This window comes from Ictidomys tridecemlineatus, chromosome 12, assembly GCF_052094955.1.
Source record: "Ictidomys tridecemlineatus isolate mIctTri1 chromosome 12, mIctTri1.hap1, whole genome shotgun sequence".
Taxonomy (NCBI): domain Eukaryota; kingdom Metazoa; phylum Chordata; class Mammalia; order Rodentia; family Sciuridae; genus Ictidomys; species Ictidomys tridecemlineatus.
Window position 1 is genome coordinate 46,388,431 of NC_135488.1, and position 19,930 is coordinate 46,408,360.

The 19,930-nt window shown below is 35.2% G+C and overlaps 1 protein-coding gene across 9 annotated transcripts in view; it reads right to left on the bottom strand.

Annotated features, from left to right (window-relative positions):
- Positions 1-19,930, bottom strand: part of LOC101974817 (E3 SUMO-protein ligase RanBP2) — a 72,807-nt gene that overhangs the window by 4,326 nt on the left and 48,551 nt on the right. For 3 of the 9 annotated variants that reach the window (XM_078028837.1, XM_078028835.1, XM_078028841.1), the window contains 6 exons: positions 14,292-19,482; positions 11,301-11,471; positions 10,615-10,707; positions 10,109-10,293; positions 2,617-2,821; positions 1,022-1,123 (listed from right to left, as the gene is read on the bottom strand). In XM_078028837.1, coding sequence (XP_077884963.1) covers positions 1,022-1,123; positions 2,617-2,821; positions 10,109-10,293; positions 10,615-10,707; positions 11,301-11,471; positions 14,292-19,482 — 5,947 coding nt within the window. Of the gene's footprint in view, positions 1-1,021; positions 1,124-2,616; positions 2,822-10,108; positions 10,294-10,614; positions 10,708-11,300; positions 11,472-14,291; positions 19,483-19,930 lie in introns of those variants that run through there. The other 6 variants (XM_078028840.1, XM_078028839.1, XM_078028838.1 and 3 more) reach the window with 5 other exon arrangements.

The window sequence follows — 19,930 nt, forward strand, 5'->3', positions numbered from 1 at the left end:
TGTATCATCATTAGAAGTAGTTTACTCTTCCTAAAAGAAGCAGAAGCTGTGAACAAAGTATAAATATGTGGGAATATTAGTCATTTGAATTGCATTAATCATTTAAGCATATGCCTTCAATGAAATTTATTCCACAAATCAAACATCTATACAAGAACAATTTAGATAGTGCTATAACCACAGATATGAAAGACACAAAGAATGAGAAAATAAAATGAACTGCCTTATGCTAATTAACTTGATACAATGATGAAATCACTTTTACAAGTGTACTATTTTATAGAAATGTTACCAAAAGGGATTAAAAATAGAAACATAACTGATAAAGATGAAAAAGCACATCATTTATACTTATTTTAGCAGCATAAATTAGCTCAACCCTAATACTGAAATCCAAATCATCTCCTTAAAAAATGCAGATTTAGGGAGGGAGATAGGACTTAGTGGGAGAGTGCTTACCTACCATGTGTGGGGCTCTAGCACCTTAAGGGGTGGGAGGGAGTAGGGGGGATTTGTTGAAATATCAACAAATCAAATCTAAAAGTACATATAGTTAAAAGAATAACATTACCAAAATCAGACCGAAAATAGTTCTGCATTTTAGTACAGGGAAGACCATTAGAACACCTTATACAAAATTTAAAAATTCTTATGGTTATACTATTAGTAAGGAAACGTAAGTGGAATGTGGTCATGCAGATATATAATCCCATGACTGGGAATGCTGAGGCAGGAGGATCAAAGGTATAAGAACAGCTTTGGCGACTTAGTGAGACTCTGCCTCAAAATAAAAATTTTAAAAAGGGTGGGGGTGGGTGGGTGATGTAGACTCAGTGGTAGAGTAGCCCCAGGTTCAATCTCCATTACCATAAATTAAAAAAAAATTAAACCTAGAAACCCTTCATTATGAGAACACTAAACAAATGGGGAAGTGTTACTTTAGTTACAACACTAACAAAAGGACTGGTTCTTTTAGTTGTGCTTCTGTAACATGATGATTAAAATCACGTCCTGATCTTACCTTTAGGACCAAAAGCAAAATCCCCAGAATTGCTAGAAGCCAAATCTGCAAATGACAGTCCTGTACCACCTCCAAATCCAAATGAAACTGTTTTACTTTCTACTGACAAAAGAAAAAGAACATTTTATTCTTTCAGTTAAGATGTATAAACATGAAAAGAATAGTAGGACTTACCAAGGATAAAGGGGTTTAGCTTCTATATTTTGGTAAATTGTACATTTTGGAAAACTATACGTCCAATTTTGAGCTTCTTCGGTAATATTAAGTTTACAGGTGATATTCACAATGAATACAATACTACACCAAATGCATGCCCCCAAATTATTAAGGAAACTAGTCACAGTGGTGCACACCTATAATCCTAGCGGCTCCAGAGGCTGAGACAGGAGGATGGCGAGTTCAAAGCCAGCCACAGCAAAATTGAGGTGTTAAGCAACACAGTGTGACCCTGTCTCTAAAATGAAAAATAGGGCTGGGGATGTGGCTCAGTGTTTAAGTGCCCCTGAGTTCAATCCCTGGTACCAACCTCTACCCCCCAAATTAATGAGGTGGTGATCTATTTATTTTAAGCTAGATAACATTTCTGCTTTGTAAAGTCTTTTTACAAAAGGTTGCTAAAACAAGCAATCAAGGGCAGGATTTTAGGAAACATCTGTACAAAAAAATGTTTTGTGTTCTGTATTATAAAAAAAGTTCACATTTACATTTGATCATCAGAAGTTTGGGGGCATCTAAATTCTATATTATCTCTGAATCATACTATATCTTACTCACTCATCTGAAAATACAGAGATTTTAGGTGTAAATTTACCTTCCTATTGTACCATAGTAAAATACATAGTAAAACTCTAAAGTGCCAATAAATGTAATATTTGTGACTTATTTAGAACTCCTTTTAGGGGGGAAAAATTATGCACCACATATAAAGCAATACAATTTTCAGAGACACTTCCTCCACCTCAAAAAAATAATTAAAATGGAAAAACAGGAAGAAAGCAATATCAAACATTAGTTACTATAATTAAACAATTTTCCAAGCTTTGAGGTTTATAAAAATAGAGCTATTTGGGGCTAGGGATGTGGCTCAAGTGGTAGTGCACTCGCCTAGCATGCATGAGGCAACTGGGCTCGATTCTCAGCACCACATAAATATAAAATATTGTGTCCACCTAAAAAAACTAAAAAACAAATTTAAAAAAATTAAGATCAGCTTTAAAAAAAATAGAGATATTAAGTAGAATCATAAAAAATTTAAGCCCCTGTTATATCTACAATTCATGTATAACTAAAATACTCTGGGTAAGCTTGAGCAATACTAACTATCAAGCAATATTAAAATAAAAATATTATCACAAAGAAAATCACCATGTAAGTAAACTATTATTTTTTATGTTCAGGCAAACAGGTCACAATGTCCCTATAATCAGAGGTCTAACAATAAAGATACATACTTATGTTCATTGTTGGGAAAGCAACATTTTCCTTCTTAGTATTACTGATATCTTAAGCCCCTTTAAACTTCTAAGTCTATCTTCTCAAATATACAGGTGTAACTTTTATGTAATACATGATTATAGACACATATCAAGTTTTACCTTGACTTGTAGATTCTGTATCACTTTCCTTTCTAGTAGACAAATCTACAGGTTTGTCCACAGTTCCAGAGGAAACAGATGATGAACTAATAGGTTTGGCAACAGAATCAGGTTCTTCAGATTTACAGAAAAATGCTGCAGTCATTTCAGTCCCACCAGTATACACACTGTCAGTTGTGCTAGTTATTTCCTCACTCTGGGATTTCTGCAAATAGGAAATAACACAATATTATGCCATTAAAAACTGACTTACAAAAAGGATCACATAACCTATTTTATAAGAAAGGGAGGACTTGGACTTCTGGACAAGATGGATTAAGCACACTTCACCCTCTCCTTCCCCAAACCTACAACCAGATACCTGGACTGAAACATGTACAGCATCTCTATAAGAAGGCTCTGAAAGGTGGATAAACATAGGATAATTAAGTATCTTAGAACCAGAAAGGAAATTTGTTGGTGACATCTGTGTAGAAATTTTTTCTGTCTCTCCTATACTCCAGCCTGGTGTTACAATAATTGAATAAAGTAGAACTGCCGATGGATGGCACACACACAAAAGTCTCAAGCCAGCTCTCTTTGACCAGAAGTGGGAGTGCTCATCAAATGACTCATGTGATAGAACTATACAAAACAGGCTTTAAGGAAGCTATTATGACAATGTTCCAAAAAGCAAGGACACTCTTAAGTGAAAACATAGATGTTCTCAGTAAAGAAACAGAATTATTAAAAAGAACCAAATGGGAATTTTACAATGAAAACTATAGAAAGAGAAATAAATTTTATAGACTACTCATCCAATGATAGTAAAATACACATTCTTCAAAAGCTTACATAGAACATTTACCAAGAAAAGACCATGTGCTGGGGCTCACCTATGGTTCAATGGTAGAATAGAACACTTGACTAACAAGCATAAGGCCCTGGGTTCGCTACCCAGCATCACATAAAAAAGAAAAAGAGATCATTTAAAAGAATAGAAACCACACACAGCACACTCTCAAAACTAAAATGAAATTAAACTTGAAATCATTAACAAAAGAGAGAAGTCACATCAGAAATGGAATAGGACTCAAAACTAATTATCCCATGGACAGTAACAGGAAGAAAAAAAAAAGGAATATCATGCACAGCACTATGTCTACAAATTTGATTAGATTGATTCCTTAAAAGTTGCAATCTACCAAAATGTGTACAAGCAGAAATAACCTGAATAGACCTGTACATGTATATTAAAGACAGTGAATTCTAGAACAAATTATGCTAAGCGAAGTTAGCCAATCCCTAAAAAACAAATGCCGAATGTCTTCTCTGATATAAGGGAGGTGACTCAAAACAGAGTAGGAAGGAAGAGCATGAGAAGAAGATTACCACAAAACAAGGAAAAGAGGAGGGAGGGAAAGGAGGGAGAAGGGGAATTGCATGGAAGACGGAATGAGATCCTCATGGATTCACAAAATACATATAGGACAGTGTGAGGGGGAAGGGAAGAAAAAAAGAGAGAGAGAGATAAGTGTCACAGTAGAATGGGTAGAGAATAGTGATGAGAGAGGAGGGGAGGGGAGGGGGGATAGGGAGGGCAGTAGAATACAAGTGACACTAGGATTGCTGTATGTATACACATGGATGTATAACCAATATGATCCTGCAATCTGTACACGTGGAAAAATGAGAATCATACCCTATCTGAATCAAATGTATGATATGTCAAGATCACTGTATTGTCTTGAGCAACTAATAAAAAAATAAAATAAAAAATACAGTGAATTAACAGTAAAACATCATATTTTGATAGTTGTTCACTGGTGAATTCCATCAAATATCTAATAAGGAAATACCAATTTCTCTAATGTCTTTGAAGAAACAGAAGCAGAGGGAACACTTCCTAACTTATCCTTTGAGGAAAGCATCACCCTAATATCCAAGCCAGACATCAAAGGACAATTAGACCAGTTAGTTTCTCTCATGAATCCAACAACAAAATTCTCAATAAAATCAGGGGCTGGGGGGCCGTAGCTTAGTGGTACAGCACATGATAAAAAAGGCTGTGGGTGAGTGCAGTGGTACATGCTTGTAATCTACCCCAGTGACTTGGAAGGCTGAGGCAAAAGGATTGAGAGCTCAAAGCCAGCCACAGCAAAAGGGAGTTGCTAAGCAATTCAGTGAGACAGTGTCTCTAAATAAAACACAAAACAGGGCTGGGAATGTGGCTCAGTGGTTGAGTGCCCCCCAAGTTCAATACCCAATATCAAAAAAAAAAAAAAAAAAAGAGCTGTGGGTTCAGGAAACTATGCAACTCCAAGGAAAAAACAGAGTCAATATTCTAGCTTATAGGCATCAAATTAAAAAGCTACCACCCAGCAAAGGAAACAATTAGAAATGTAAAAAGAGAACTACATATTTGGATGACAATCTCTGCTAGCCACTCTTCTGATGGAGAATTAATATGTTAAATATACATAAAGCCTTTACATCAAAAAAAAATCTTACACCAAAACTTTATACCCAAAATCCAAATAATATTGTCAAATAAATGGGCAAATGGATTAAACAGACACTTGTCAAAATAAGAAATACAAATGCCAACAAATATATGAAATAAGGTTCAACATCATTAGCAGTTAGGTAAATACAAATCAAAACTACACTGAGATTTCATTTCACACTAGTTAGAATAGCAGTCATAAGGATACAAATAACGATAAATGCTGGAGAGAATGTAGAGAAAAACGAACACTTTACACTGTTGGTGGGACTGCAAATTAGTATAACCACTATGGAAATCAGTATAAAGTTTCCTTAAAAGACCAGGCATGGAACCACTGCATGACCCAGCTCTATGGTTCCTCAGTATTTACCCTAACGGACGGAACTAGAGACTATCATATAAAGTGAAATAAGCCAAACTCAGAAGATTCAGTGTACTCTCACATACAGAAACTAGAGAAGGAAAAAAGAAAAGAAAGGTCAAGGTAGGGGGAAATCTCCTAAAAAATCAAAGGAAGATCAGTAGAGAAAAGGGACGAAGGGGTGGAGTGGATAGTTGCTGGAGAATGATATTGGTTAAATTATATTACATTGTATGCATCTATGAATATATAACACATCACATCATTACACACAACTATAATGCACCAATTTTTAAAATAAATGTGTGTGGGGGGGTGCTGTGGGTTCAATCCACAACACCAAAAGAAAAAAAAAATCAATTTATAAAAAGAATTATATACCACAACCAAGTGAGATTTATTCCAAGGATAGAAGGCTGGTTGAACATGTGAAAAACAATTATACCAATGTACTCATAAAACTGTTCAAAGAAGAATCAAAAGCTCATGTCAATAGTTGCAGAAAAATCACTTGCCAATATCCAACACCCATTCATGATAAAAACTCTCCATAAATTACAAATAAGGAACTTCTTATATTTGATAAAGAACATCTACCAAAACAATTGCCATTAACTTATTTAACAATGAGAAACTAGCTTTCTTATTAAGAACAACAGCAAGGCAAGACTGCCCCCTCATACCAAAAGATATACCAGAAATTCACAAGATACACTGAAAAATCTTAATAAAAAAAGGAAATAAAAGGTATAAAGATTGGGAAGGAAAAAAATAAAGCTGTCAACATTTACTGATGACATGATTGTAAATGTAAAAATAAAAAACACAAAGAGTAGACAAGAATTTCCTGAAACTGCTAAGCAATAACAGGGTTATAGGTTAAAAACTGAATATATACAACAGACATTTGCCAAGTGGGTATGGTGTCACACAGCTGTAATCCCAATGACTCAGGAAGCTGAGGATTGCCTAAGCAATATAGCAAGACCCTGTCTCAAAAGAGAAGTTTAAAAAGCAATAGTGATGTAGTTCTGTGACAGAGCACTTGCCTAGTACACAAAATTTTTTTTAAATCCCTAATACCACAAAATGGTACAACAATAAAATTTTTAATACAATTTAATATTCCCCAGAATTTTAAATAAAATTTAATTTAATACAATTTAAAAGGAAGGAAAAATGAGAACAGTAATGAAAAATAAAAGGGATGCATGCAACTAAAAAGGAATGATAAACCTAAATCTAACCATGATAATTACAATAAATAAAAAGACTGAATCATTACCAGATATAGTAGATTCAAGTAAAATAACAAGGGATAAAGAAGGATGATCAAGATAAAGGAGTCAATTTGCCATTTCTAGAATGGTAGAAAGAAGGCTATTGTAAATATACCCCTTCATAAAAACAAGAAAAGCATTAACAAAGATGATCAAAATCAACTTCTTCATCAACCCTAGAAATTAACCAAAACTTTAACAATTTTTGAAGTTTTGTAAAAAGGAATGAATGAATGAATAAATAAATAAATAAATAAAGCAAGCTGGGTTTATGGTACTGTTCTACTCTCCTTTTCCTCTCTATCCATACCCATCCCTCACTTTGGCTCAGCAGTGACTCGGCAGCTGGGGTGGGAATCAGGCAGGGCACAGAAGAATTTTTAGGACAGTGAAATCATATTGTGAGACACTATAGTGGTGTACATGTCATTCATTATACATTTGTCCAAACTCATAAAAGTACAACACAGGGGGGAAACCTAATGTAAACCACAAACTTTGGTGGTGAGGCATGAACACAAGCTCTATGATTGTAAAAAATATGGCCCTATGGTACAGGATGTTAACAAGGAAAAATGTGTATGTGAGGGCAAGAGATTCCTGGATATCTCTGGTATCTTCCTATAAACCCAAATCTGCTCCAGAAAGTCAAGTCTACTTAAAAAAAAAAAAAAAAAATCACTAGGAGGGTCAACAGCAGATCTGACTGGCAAAATAAATCAATAAGCTAGAGATAAATGAATTGAGATTATCTAGTCTGAGAAATCTCATGAAAAAAAAAAAAAACTCAACAAGGTTTCAAAGACCTACATGGTACCATCAAGCATACCAACATACACATAATGGGGGACTCGGAAGGAGACAAAGGGAGAGGATATTTGAATAACCTCTGAAAATATCCAAAAAGTCTTTATGAACTCCAATATGGATACAATAAAAAAGATACACACTTAAATTCATCACAGATAAACTATTAAAAGCTGAATATTAAGAACTTTCTTTTTTGGGGGTTGAACTTTATTTATTTATTTTTATGTGGTGCTGAGAATGAAACCCAGTGCCTCACACATGCTAGGCTTTACCACTGAGCCACAATCCCAGCCCAAGAGAACTTTATTGAAAGGAGAAAGCTCATTCCATATAAGTGATTCTCAGTAAGATTAATAGCAGGACTAGGGTCATAACTCAGTGGTAGAGCACTTGCCCAGCATGTTTGAGGTACTGGGTTCAATTCTCAGCACCACATATAAATAAAGACCCATCAACAACTAAAATATATTTTACATATATATATAATCAATAGCAACGTCCTTATCAGAAATCAGAGGTCAGAAAACAGTGGAATAACACATTTTAAGTGCTGAAAGTAAGTCAACCAATAATTCTATATCCCCAGCAAAACTACCATTTAAAAATAAGAGAGAAATTAAGGTATCACAGATAAACAGAAACTGTAAAAAACTTGCTAGCAGATCTGTACTATATAAGAAGTACAAAACAAGTCCAGTAGGCTGAGCTCAAAGAACATAAAATATAGATGATAACTTGAATCCATACAGAGCTATAAAGTATATCAGTAATAACTAAAAGCAAAAATAATATTTTTGGTAACTGCTTTTATATACCATAATTTGTAAAGATGCATTTTCTAACAGGAAAGCTGTAAATGTTTACACTAAAAAAGAAAGATCAAAGACTAATAATCTTCACACTTTAAGAAGCTGGAAAAACAGCAAACTAAATCAAAGCAAGCAGGGGTAAAAAATAAAAGAAAAAGAACAGGAAAAAAAGGGGAGGAATAGGGGAAAAATAACAGAGAAAGTAAACAAAACCAAGAAATTGATAAAGTATAAGAAGCAATATCTGATGAATGGCAGTCACAATTATGGTTGATAACACTATTCTTGGTAACTGATAGAATAAGCAGACAAAAATCATCAAGGATATGTGAGACCCAATAACACAGTATCAACTAATTTGACCTAATTTACAGGAGGATCACACACAAGTTCAAAGTCAACTCAGCAACTTAGTAAAACCCTGTCTCTAAATAAAATATGAAAAAAGGTCTGGAGAGGTAGGTAGCTTAGTAGTTAAGCACCCTGGATTTAATCCCTGGCACCAAAAAGGGGGGGGGGGCAAAATAAACTCAAGGCAAGAAGTAAATATTAAAGAACAGAAATTTGTTTATATGCAGTGCTGAGAATTGAACCCAGTGCCTCACACATACTAAGCAAGCGCTCCACCACTGAACCACAACCCCAGCCCGAAATCAATGAAATCTTCTGACACACAAATTAGACTAAGTATCAATGAAAGCAAAATCTATTTCTATTGGAGGGGGGAAAAGTACTCATGAAATTTTTGAACCTCTAATCAGTTTAATAAAGAAAAGAGTGAAAAAGAGAGAAAACAGGATATTTCTATATTGAACTTATAGTCATTAAAAGATAAAACAGGAATTTAAAGGAAGAGCTCTCCACACACAAATTTGTCACCAATTATTAAAAATCACTGAAGAAGTAGGAAATAACCTGGATAGATACCGTACAGTTCTGTATTCAATTATTGTATTTTTAAAAAACCTTCAGAAAACTTCATCTCATATGATCCTATTGGTAAAAATTGTAACAATTTGACACAATCTCTTTCAGAAAACAGCAGTACCCAGAAATATTTTTCAATTCACTTTATGATACCAGTATTAATTCTTATATGGAAGCTGAAAATAATGCCAGGAAAAAAAAAAAAAGAACTACTGATCAATACCCCTGATAAATATAAATCCAAAAGTTGCAACAAAATTTATGCAAATTGAACCCAAATGCATATAAAAATTATAATATACCATGATTAAGTGAGGCTTATCCCAGAAATGCAATGTTGGTTTCCTGAACATTCAAAACAATCAATATCCTTCATAAATTTAATAAAAAGTTCCATGATTGCAACAACAGATGGAATAAGAAAATTTGACAAAATTGAATAACCATTTTAGGTAAAAACTCAAAACTCTGGGTGAGGATGTCTCAGTGTAGGTTCATCGATAATAACAAACATATAATCATAACTTTCCATAGAAATTTTAGAATTAGCTTGTCTGTATCTTCAAAGAATCCTTGTGAAGTTTTGACTGGCACTGCCTTAAATGTATAGCTCAATTTTGGAAAACCTTTTGGAAACTCTAATAGGAATCCTAACTATTCTGAGCGTACTAATTCATAAATAGTATGCCTCTCGCTTATTTAGAGCCACTCTACCGGCTAGCCTCACCTATCATCACCATTTGATAAGAACATTCTACTGCGCACTACATCAACAAAGTCAATGGAATCAAAAGGAAAACAATGAAGACATTCTTACCTGAGCTTCCTGAACTTTTTGAAGCTCTGATTGAAAGTCTTCCCCATTTCCATTGTCCTCATCAGTATCACTGCAAACTCCACAAAAAAATGTAGGTGGAAGCTTTAATGAATCTGCTTTTGCTTTCTCTTCAACTGTTGGTGTCTTTTCCCAAACAATAACACATTCTTTTTCATTATCTAAAACTTTCACACAAAACAAGCAAAAAAAAAAAAATAGATGAAATCCAACTACTCTACAACAGTGATTGGCTTTCAGTGGTTCTCAATGTAATCCACAGACCAAGATAACAAGACCTAGGAATACTAATAGAGAATAAGGACCACCAAGAAACCAGTGTTTTTCATGTAGCATTATTTTTAAATATTTTAAGTTACTAGGGACAAGAACATGTTAAAAAAATTGATTATTATAGAAATGATTATCAGATCAAGAGGTTTCTTTCAAATAGATGATTTGTTTTTTTAAAAAAAAAAAATCTAATTAGTCATTTAAACTCAACATACCTGCTGGATTTTCTTCTATTGGCCTATGTTTTTCTGAGTCATCCAGATAGAGTTTTCCATTAAGTTTCCTGACAGCCATTTCAAAATCTTCATCTTAAAGTAAAAACAAGTATTTCTAGTAATTAGTTTTGAGGGTTTTCTAAGCCACAAAGCTAGGACTTATCTCAAACTTCATTCTTTCCTTCATTTTCCATATCCACACAGTCCATTTTGCCAACTAATGCCTCTCCTGTTTTTAGAGCTTTCACTTGTACTCTATTCCTATTTGGGCTGGCTTACTATCATTTTAGCACAGCTTCTAATCTCCTATTTCCACAACACAATCCTCTACACCACTGCCCAACTGGGATTTTTTGAGCTTGTAAGTATCCTGCTTAAAAGCTCTGATATGGCATACAAAGTTTTCCATCACTGAAATCTTGTCTAAGAGTTTTGAAAAATTATTACTTTTAATCCCTCAAAACGCCTGCCTAACATATGCTAGCAAACCAAAAAAACTGCTTGTTTAATGAATGCCATTCTTCTAATCATTATATCCACTGACTGTTTACACATTTAGGGAAAATATCTACCTGTAAGGATAGTAACAATAAGTTCTAAAAGTTGGGTTTAAAATAATTAAATCATACTCCAAACTACTAAGATTAGCAAAACCAGCGTGCTTTTTAAAACAATAAAATATTTACCATCCTCTTCTTCTTCACTAACATAATCTGGTTTATTCTTATAGCAGAAGAAAGTTGGAGGAAGTTTCAGTTTGGTTGCAAGTGCTTTTTGCTCAGGAGTAGGGGTTAGTTCATAAACAATGAGAACATCATCATCTGAGGGAGGATCTTCCAGTTTTTTCTTCTCTTCTGCTGTAACACAAGTAAAAAAAAACTGATAAAGACAAAAGTGCTGAATAACTATTATCATCAATATTCTAACTAAAAATAAAGTATCACATAATTTACCTATAGGTTAAAATGCACACAGATAAAAACATGAATACTTTGGTGCAGACCAAGCTTTATGATAATCATAAACTAGAATTAGCAGCCTAATTTAGTGTTCTCCTAAAACCTTTACAAAATCTACGTTAAAAATATTCTTTTACTTTTTAGCAATTGAAAAGAATAACCACTCATTTCCATAATTTAAAAAAGTCCTCCCCCCATGACTACATTTGGCATACTACAGAACAGCAAATTATCCATGCATTTGTATCAAATGAAAAAAAAAAAACAAATAAATCTTAACTAATATGAATATGAAACTAATCCAGAGCCAACCTTCATTAGTTCCTACAAGGAAAGTTAAAAATTGTTAAGGATGGCAGGTGACCGAGTTACATATGGTTTTGCATCCAGTTTCCAGTGTGAAACTAGACAAAATTCAATAAAAACTATCATCCTATGGGTAAGTAATACTCTAAGAACCCAAGATAATTTCTATGGCTGAAAATATACCCCACCCGGCCCCTCCTTCCCACTACCCTCCAATGTACAGGGCAAAAAAGGAGGGGGAAAAGGGAATTTTATGTGTAATCTCTTCTGGTCTATGAAAAAAAAATTCTGACTAAAGAAAAAGATAACTTAAGCCAATGAAGAAGCATGCCATGTGCACAATGGTAATAGGGAAATATTCTCTAGAGCCATGCTGTCCCACTATGACAGCCAAGCCACATGTGGCTATTTAATACTTTCGAGAGGAAGATAGTTCAAACTGATATGTGCTGTCAGTGTAAACATTCATATTGGATTCTAAAGACCTGGAATAAAAAAAGAATATGAAATATCTTATTAATTTTTTATGCTAATTAGAAGTTGATATTTTGTTGATTAAATCAAGTACATCATTGAATTGATTTAATCTGTTTTTTAAAACCACCTTTTTTTTAACATAGCTACTAAAAAATCATAAATTATATATAGAGATATGTTTTATTTCAATTGGATGACACTTCAGAGCCCCTCCTTTATGTTAAACTTGCCCCACTCCTCCATGACAAACAAAAACTTAGTATCAATTTCCTAGCCAGGGACAGTAAAGGAACCCTATACTTTATTAAATACAGATTCTTATTTCAGTTCTGCTATTAGTTGAAAGAGGACTCAGTAAATCAGAGAGCTTCTCTTGACCTCAGGTGCCTCATGTCTAAAGTCACATTTCTAAGGTCTTTTGGAACTATGTCCTCAGATTCCAAACAGAATAAGGTTTTCTGGGTCCTACAGTAGCATACTGATAAGGATCCCTGGCGTAAGAGGAAACCTAACATAGAGTTCCCAGAGACTATCCACTTTTCTATGATATCCAACACACTTTTCACGTAATTTCTCAAAGATTGCATTTTCTAAGAGCTGCCTTAGCTAGTAATAATTGGTCATTTTAAACATGAAGGCTCCAGTACCGAGGACTTTCACTCTATCACTATAGTTTTAGGTGCTCAAGATGTGTTACTAACTAGACAGTAATGGTGAGTACTCATTTATCTGATTTTGCTCCTAACGGTCTTTTAACAGATTCTTCCTTCCTATTCCACTCTAGTTGCAATACTTACTTCTGCAAATGATCTGTGCTACATATACAACACACAGGCTATAGAATGGTGGCTATGAAAAATAATCAAATACACTATTTTCCTAAATGACATACAAAAAGAAATCCTTAAAGGACTGAATACATGCTGCTGCCATCACATTTGAATACTGGCAGACATTAGTGGCTGAAGATAAGGGTTAGATAAAAACATAGGTCCTCATTAAGCAGAGCTGAAAACAGAGCAATAAAGTAGAAAGCAGCAAAACAAAACAAAACAAAAAAAAACAAAACCAGTGTGCAATAATGAGAAAACACATAGCATCCAGGTACATTTTTTAAAAATACTATTAAAAGGTGTTATATCACCAGTCAAAAGATATTTTGCTTAAAATGGCATTCTAAAACATGCACATTGTAGCGTTAAGTACTTAATTTCATACAGCCACGGTTACTTTGCTAAGGATTACCAGCTGCTAGCCACCTCATACTGAGATTACTAGCTCTATACCTTTGCTCTCAGTCTGTGAGGAAGGGGTGCTGGTCCAAAAGGCCATTGGATTAGATTTAAATAAGCTAAAATTAAATCCTAGAAAATAAAATTTTTTTTTAATTTCAACATTTTGGAATATAAAATGAATATTATTTAAAATATGAAAAGCCAGAGTTCTTCAATTTATCCCAATCTGGTTATGTTACATATTTATTTATTCCAGTGCTTTCATACTTTGCTCACTTAATGGTGGCAAGACTAACTAACTTAATGTGTGAACATCTCAATACCATGAGCTCTGAGTAGTGACAAAATAATATAATTGAGAATGAACACTTTAAAAAAAGACAAGTTAATGCTCATGATTTAAATTTTTGAGTCTTTATTCTGTACTGGGGTTTTTCTGCTCTGCCCTCGCATAATACATTTATCTTCCAGTTATCAAAATCTCTTAAATAACCAACAATCTCTGTTACTGTTTGAATACTCATGAGTGAATTCATTTAGGGAGAAAAAGGTCTGCTCAAGAATCCTTTGGGTGTTCTCAAAGCAATATTTATGACCCAATTTTACTAAAACATCAGTGTCATATGCAGAATTTGCATTATATGAATACTAAAACCAAACAAAAACAAGTTGTGTTTAACTCTACAGACTAAGTACTTACCCTTTTCTGGTGTTTTAAATGTGTAATTAGTTGAAGATTCCTCCTTTGGAAAGGAAGCAAATAGACTTTTGACTTTGCCATTTGAAGATTTTTTGATATCAGAGTTCTCTGAAAGTTCACATTTGTTAGGTTCCACTTTTCTTTCAGATCCACTCTGGACTACTGTACTGGTTTCACTATTGTGGTTTTTCAAAGGTGCATTAAAACTAAATCCAAACAAAGACCCAGTGGCTGAACTATTGCCAAATGCAAATGGTTTTGATTTTTCACTACTAAAAATGCTTTTCACAGACTCTGAACCAAATACAAACTTTGGAGGAGAAACCACTGCTTTTGTTGTTGTTTCAGATGTGCTAGACACTTCTCCAACTTCTGAATTTGCATCTGGTACATCATCACCCTGTATTAAATCTGTCCTTTCTCTTGTGGTTTCTTCCAATACAGCTACAGCAATTTTGCCACATGGTGACTCTCTAGGAGTGCCTGAACGAGAAACATGAGGTGTTATCAAAGAATCTTTTTCTTGGGCTGTTTTTGCTTCATCAAAAATTTTCTTAAAGGAGTCTGCAACATCCTGTAGTTTAAAACGGACGGCTAAATGTTCTACTTTTCTTTCTCCATCTGCAAAATCACAGGCAGTCCACACCCATACTCTTTCTGTCCCTTTCATACTTTGTAAAGTCATGTCTGGAGTTATTCTGTGATTGGCACAAAGCTTTAATACCTGGTCTCTTCTCATCACTATGCGAACTTGCTTATTATCATAATTCTGTAAGATCTTTATATCACCAATGCCCCTTTCTTTCCACTGACTAACATCTTTATCATATCTATAGAGTTTTGCTCTGTGACTAAAAACAACTTGCTCATTTTCCTCACCACTGGACACTTGAACTAGATCAGGTAAAGGTACAACAGGTTCAAAGTATTGTCCATCTCTCTCTTCTTCTTGAGTAACATCAGATTCTTCATCAGTGCCAACAGAGGTCCCACTCTGATTCAACTTGGCAGGAGACTTAGATGGGCTCAAAGCAGATTTAAAACTAAAGTTAAATCCTGTTGTTGATTCACCAAAGCGGAAGAGGTTTTTTCTCACAGGGCTGCTTGCCAATGGAGAAGCATGTACTGAGCTATTGCTTACACTATCATCCAAAGCATCTTCCCTTAAGTCATAGTTATCCCACTCTAAAGTGGGCCCAGTGTTTTCAGAATCTGGCTTGACTGTTGTGTCTGAGGCACTGGCAGCATCTGTACCTGAACTCTTATTCCCTTCATCAGTGACTTTTGTTTGATCATTTGTCAAAACTGTTTTGAAATCTTTCAGTCCACTCTTCATTTCCTCAGCTCTCTGTATTAATTTGGCAGCTCTGCCAGTATCAACTAGTTTATGGGGAGTTTGAAGTGGAATATCTAACAGAAGTCGCTGGCACTCTTCAAATTTCTGCTTGAATTCTTCAGCTAACTCTGGTGTTTTAAATTTTGCTGCCAGCTGTTCCAGTTTGGCATCGCCATCAGAGAAATCACTAGCTAACCACATCCATGCTCGATCTGATCCAGAGAGAGGCTTGAGGTTCATCGTAGTCGTTATCCAGTGATTGGCACATACTTTTAATACTTGTTCCCTTCGCATCAGCATTCTTAGTTTACCATTGACTTCATTTTTGAGAATTTTTAAGTTCCCCAAACCCCTTTCTTTCCACTGACTTATCTCAGCATCAAACCTAAATAATTTCACTCGCTGTGAATACAGAACTTTTTCATCTTCTTCTCCTGTTACAAGTTCCACTTTTTCAGGCATTTGTACTACTGGTTCAAAATGGATGTCATCACTGTCCTCAGTTTTATAGGCATCATCATCTTTCTCAAGATCAGCAGAAGTGCTGGCTTTTTCAGTCATTTTACCACTTTGCGATGAGAATAATTTTTCTCCAGCACCTGAAAATCCCTTAAAATTAGGATCTTTCTTGCCAAATTGAAATCCTTCTCCTGAAGTTGACTTTGCAAGATCTGCAAAGGTAAAAGTGCTGCTTGTCTGACCAAAAATTACACCACTGCTACTCTTCTGACTATGAACATCCTGAGCCTGGGAACTGGTGTCATTTTCAAGGTGCTTTCCACTTTTCTTCTCTTGATTTCCCTGTTCTTGAATGCCAAATTTAAACCCATCAGCAGACACAGGGATGGAAAAACTAAATCCTTCTTTTATTGACTTAAATTCTGTATTAGAAGAACCCTGAAATGTAAATGAAGGTGTGTTTTCTTGATCCGCATGCCCAAATTTAAATCCTTGCTCTGTAATGCCAAATTTAGAAGTTTTTTCTGGAAAGTTACCTTTAAATCCTGTCCCCACACGACTTTCAGAAGAGTCATTTATCTTCGTTTTTGAGCCCACTGTGAAAGCTGAAGGAGCTTCTGCAATAGGTTTGTGAGCTGGTTTAGCAGCATCACAAGCAACACATTTTAAAGAAGTACTCTCATTTTGTACAAAACAAACACTACAATCCCACTGTCCTTCCTTTTTGGCAAACATTCCTTCAAATCCATTCTTTGGAGCCTTGCTTACCTCTGAAGAGGCAGGTGCTGTAACAGTTGTAGGCTGATTCTGTTTATTTGGATTCTGACAAGCAATACATTGGGTAGCACTTGCTTCATTTCGTACTAAGCATAAACTACAATCCCACTGTCCATCCTTCTTGGTGAACATTCCCTCAAATCCACTCTTTGGAACCTTGCTTATCTCTGAAGTACCAAACTTGAAAGAAGCAGAAGCTGGAACAGCAGAAGTGGATGTACTTGGCTTAGCAGGATTCTGACAAGCAATACATCTTGTAGCATTTGCTTCATTTCGCACTGAGCATGAACTGCAATCCCACTGTCCTTCCTTCTTAACAATCATGTCCTCAAATCCACTCTTTGGAGTTACACTGATTTCTGAAGTATCAAACTTAAAAGAGGCAGGTTCTGAAACAGAAGTAGTAGGTAGACTCTGTTTTCTTGGATTCTGACAAGCAACACATTTTGCAGAGCTTGCTTCATTTCTTACCAAACACACACTGCAATCCCATTGTCCTTCCTTCTTAGCAAACATGTCCTCAAATCCACTCTTTGGAGTTACACTGATCTCTGAAGTACCAAACTTAAAAGAGGCAGGTTCTGAAACAGTAGTAGTAGGCAGACTCTGTTTTCTTGGATTCTGACAAGCAACACATTTTGTACAGCTTGCTTCATTTCTTACCAAACACACACTGCAATCCCACTGTCCTTCCTTCTTAGCAAACATGTCCTCAAATCCACTCTTTGGAGTTACACTGATCTCTGAAGTACCAAACTTAAAAGAGGCAGGTTCTGAAACAGAAGTAGTAGGCAGACTCTGTTTTCTTGGATTCTGACAAGCAACACATTTTGTAGAGCTTGCTTCATTTCTTACCAAACAAACAATGCAATCCCAGTGTCCTTCCTTTGCAGAAAACACAGATCTGAAATCACTGTTAACAGACTTAGGAAGATCTCCCTGGCTGAATTTAAAAGAACTTTGATGAACAAATGAAGATCCAGTTTTGTTAGGAGACTTTGTATTCTGACATGCAATGCACCTAGATACAGTAGGTTCATTTCTTACTAAACAAATACTACAGTCCCAGTGGCCTTCTTTCTTTGGAGTCATTGATGCAAATCTATCTTGAGCATTTTCTGGGCCAGTTTTAGGAGTAGAACCAGTTTCTACTAATGATGAACCTATGAGTTCATTATTACTTGGGTTTAGATTTTGGCATGATACACATTGCTTAGCAGTTGCAACATTCTTTAACGAGCAGCTGTTACAATGCCACCAAGAGCCTTCTTTCTTTGCAACTTGAAATTCAAAATTCAGGTTTCCATCATCATTTTTGCAAATATCTTTGTTCTCATGACTTGCAGGTTCTTTTACAATTCTGATGGTCTGATTTGGTGTTTTGGCTACATTTGTTCCTGAGGCTTTTAAAAGGTTTTGGGCTTCTTCAAACTTACACTTAAAAAGTGTTGCTTCCTCAGGAGTTTTGAATCTAATAGCAAGCTGTTCTGGTTTTGGCAATTCATCTGCATAATCAAGGGCATGCCATACAAAAGATCTGTCTGATCCAGCATTTGGTGTCAGTTTCATATCTGGACTGATGTAATGATTTGCACAGATTTTCAATACTTGTTCTCGTCTCATTAGAAGTCGAATTTTACCAGATGTCTTATGCCTTAGTATTTTTACATTGCCGATCCCACGTTCCTTCCATTCTTTGGATTCTCCATCAAAACGGAACAATTTTGCACGGTTGCAGAAGAATTCTTCTTCATCTTCCTCACCTGTTTTTACTTCAATTTTATCAGGAAGTGGTACCACAGGCTCAAAGTGAGGACCATCATCATCATCATCCCCGTGGGCACTTCCTCCATCTGTTTCATGACTCTTATTTGTCGGTTCTGGAGCAGGTGCTCCAAATATAGATTTCCCTGGACCATGGAAAGTAAACATATCATCACTTCGACGAAAACCAGAACTCTTTTGCTGATTTGGTCCCATGTTTTCTGTAAATGAGATTCCAGAAACATTTTTACTTCCAAAACTGAATGTATTTCGAGGCCCAACAGTTTGACCAGGAACTGGTTTTGGTCCACTATAGCTGTCTCCTTGCAAAGGTTTATCTGAAGTCAGGAGACCTAAAAGGCTTTCACTGTTACTATAAGGTGTAGAAGTGGGTTGCGTCACAACCTGTGGTGAAGAAAATGTGAAGTCACCATCATTTGACTTGAAATTTGAGTTAAATTTAAAAGGAGTTGGCTGTGTTGTATGCGCCGGTGTTGTCAATGATGGCCGTAATGCTTCACCCGGCATGGGCTGAACAAAATTAGTTTTTCCAAATTCTAAAACTTTAGAATCTGCAGATCTTGAAGCATGAGCTGCAACTGGAGGCTTTGTGAAGTACCCTGGTTCTGGTAAAGGGGGATTTGTGCTTGTCTGCTGAACATTGTAATTAAAGTAATCATCACCCCTGGGTGACAGAATTCCTGTTGCAGGAGATTCAAAACGCAACGGAGGACCGTACATTTCCTGAGAGAACATACAAGAAGATGAGCTTTGCACTGGTGGTGTGTGCATCTGTTGTGAATAGGCATAAATATGCTGTTGTGGTGGAAGCCTATTCATGCCATAAACCGGACCCTAAAAGAAAAAAATTAAAAACATTTTGTAGATTGTCTAAAAAATAAAAACAAAGAACTAGATACAAATCACTTCTCATAAACTTCAAACTTGAGTATTAAGTGAAGAAGATACTAGGATAAACAGAACTTCATTAAGAAAATTACTGTAAAGATAAGTGCATGTATACTTGACACATAATGAAAATTAACAAAAAAAATCTTAAAGATCTACATCTACAATAGAAAATTTTCTTCATTAAACAATTTCTCAAATGATATTAACAATAAATAGTATTGATAATGAAGACTAATATTTAATGAGCATTTATTAACGTGCCAACTGAGCACTGTTCTGAACATAAAAATTTTCAAAAACCCTATGAACTAAAGTATTATTTTATCCTCATTTTACATATGAGGCATATGATATAGAGAGGTTAAGAAACTTGCCCAAGGTCACAATAAGC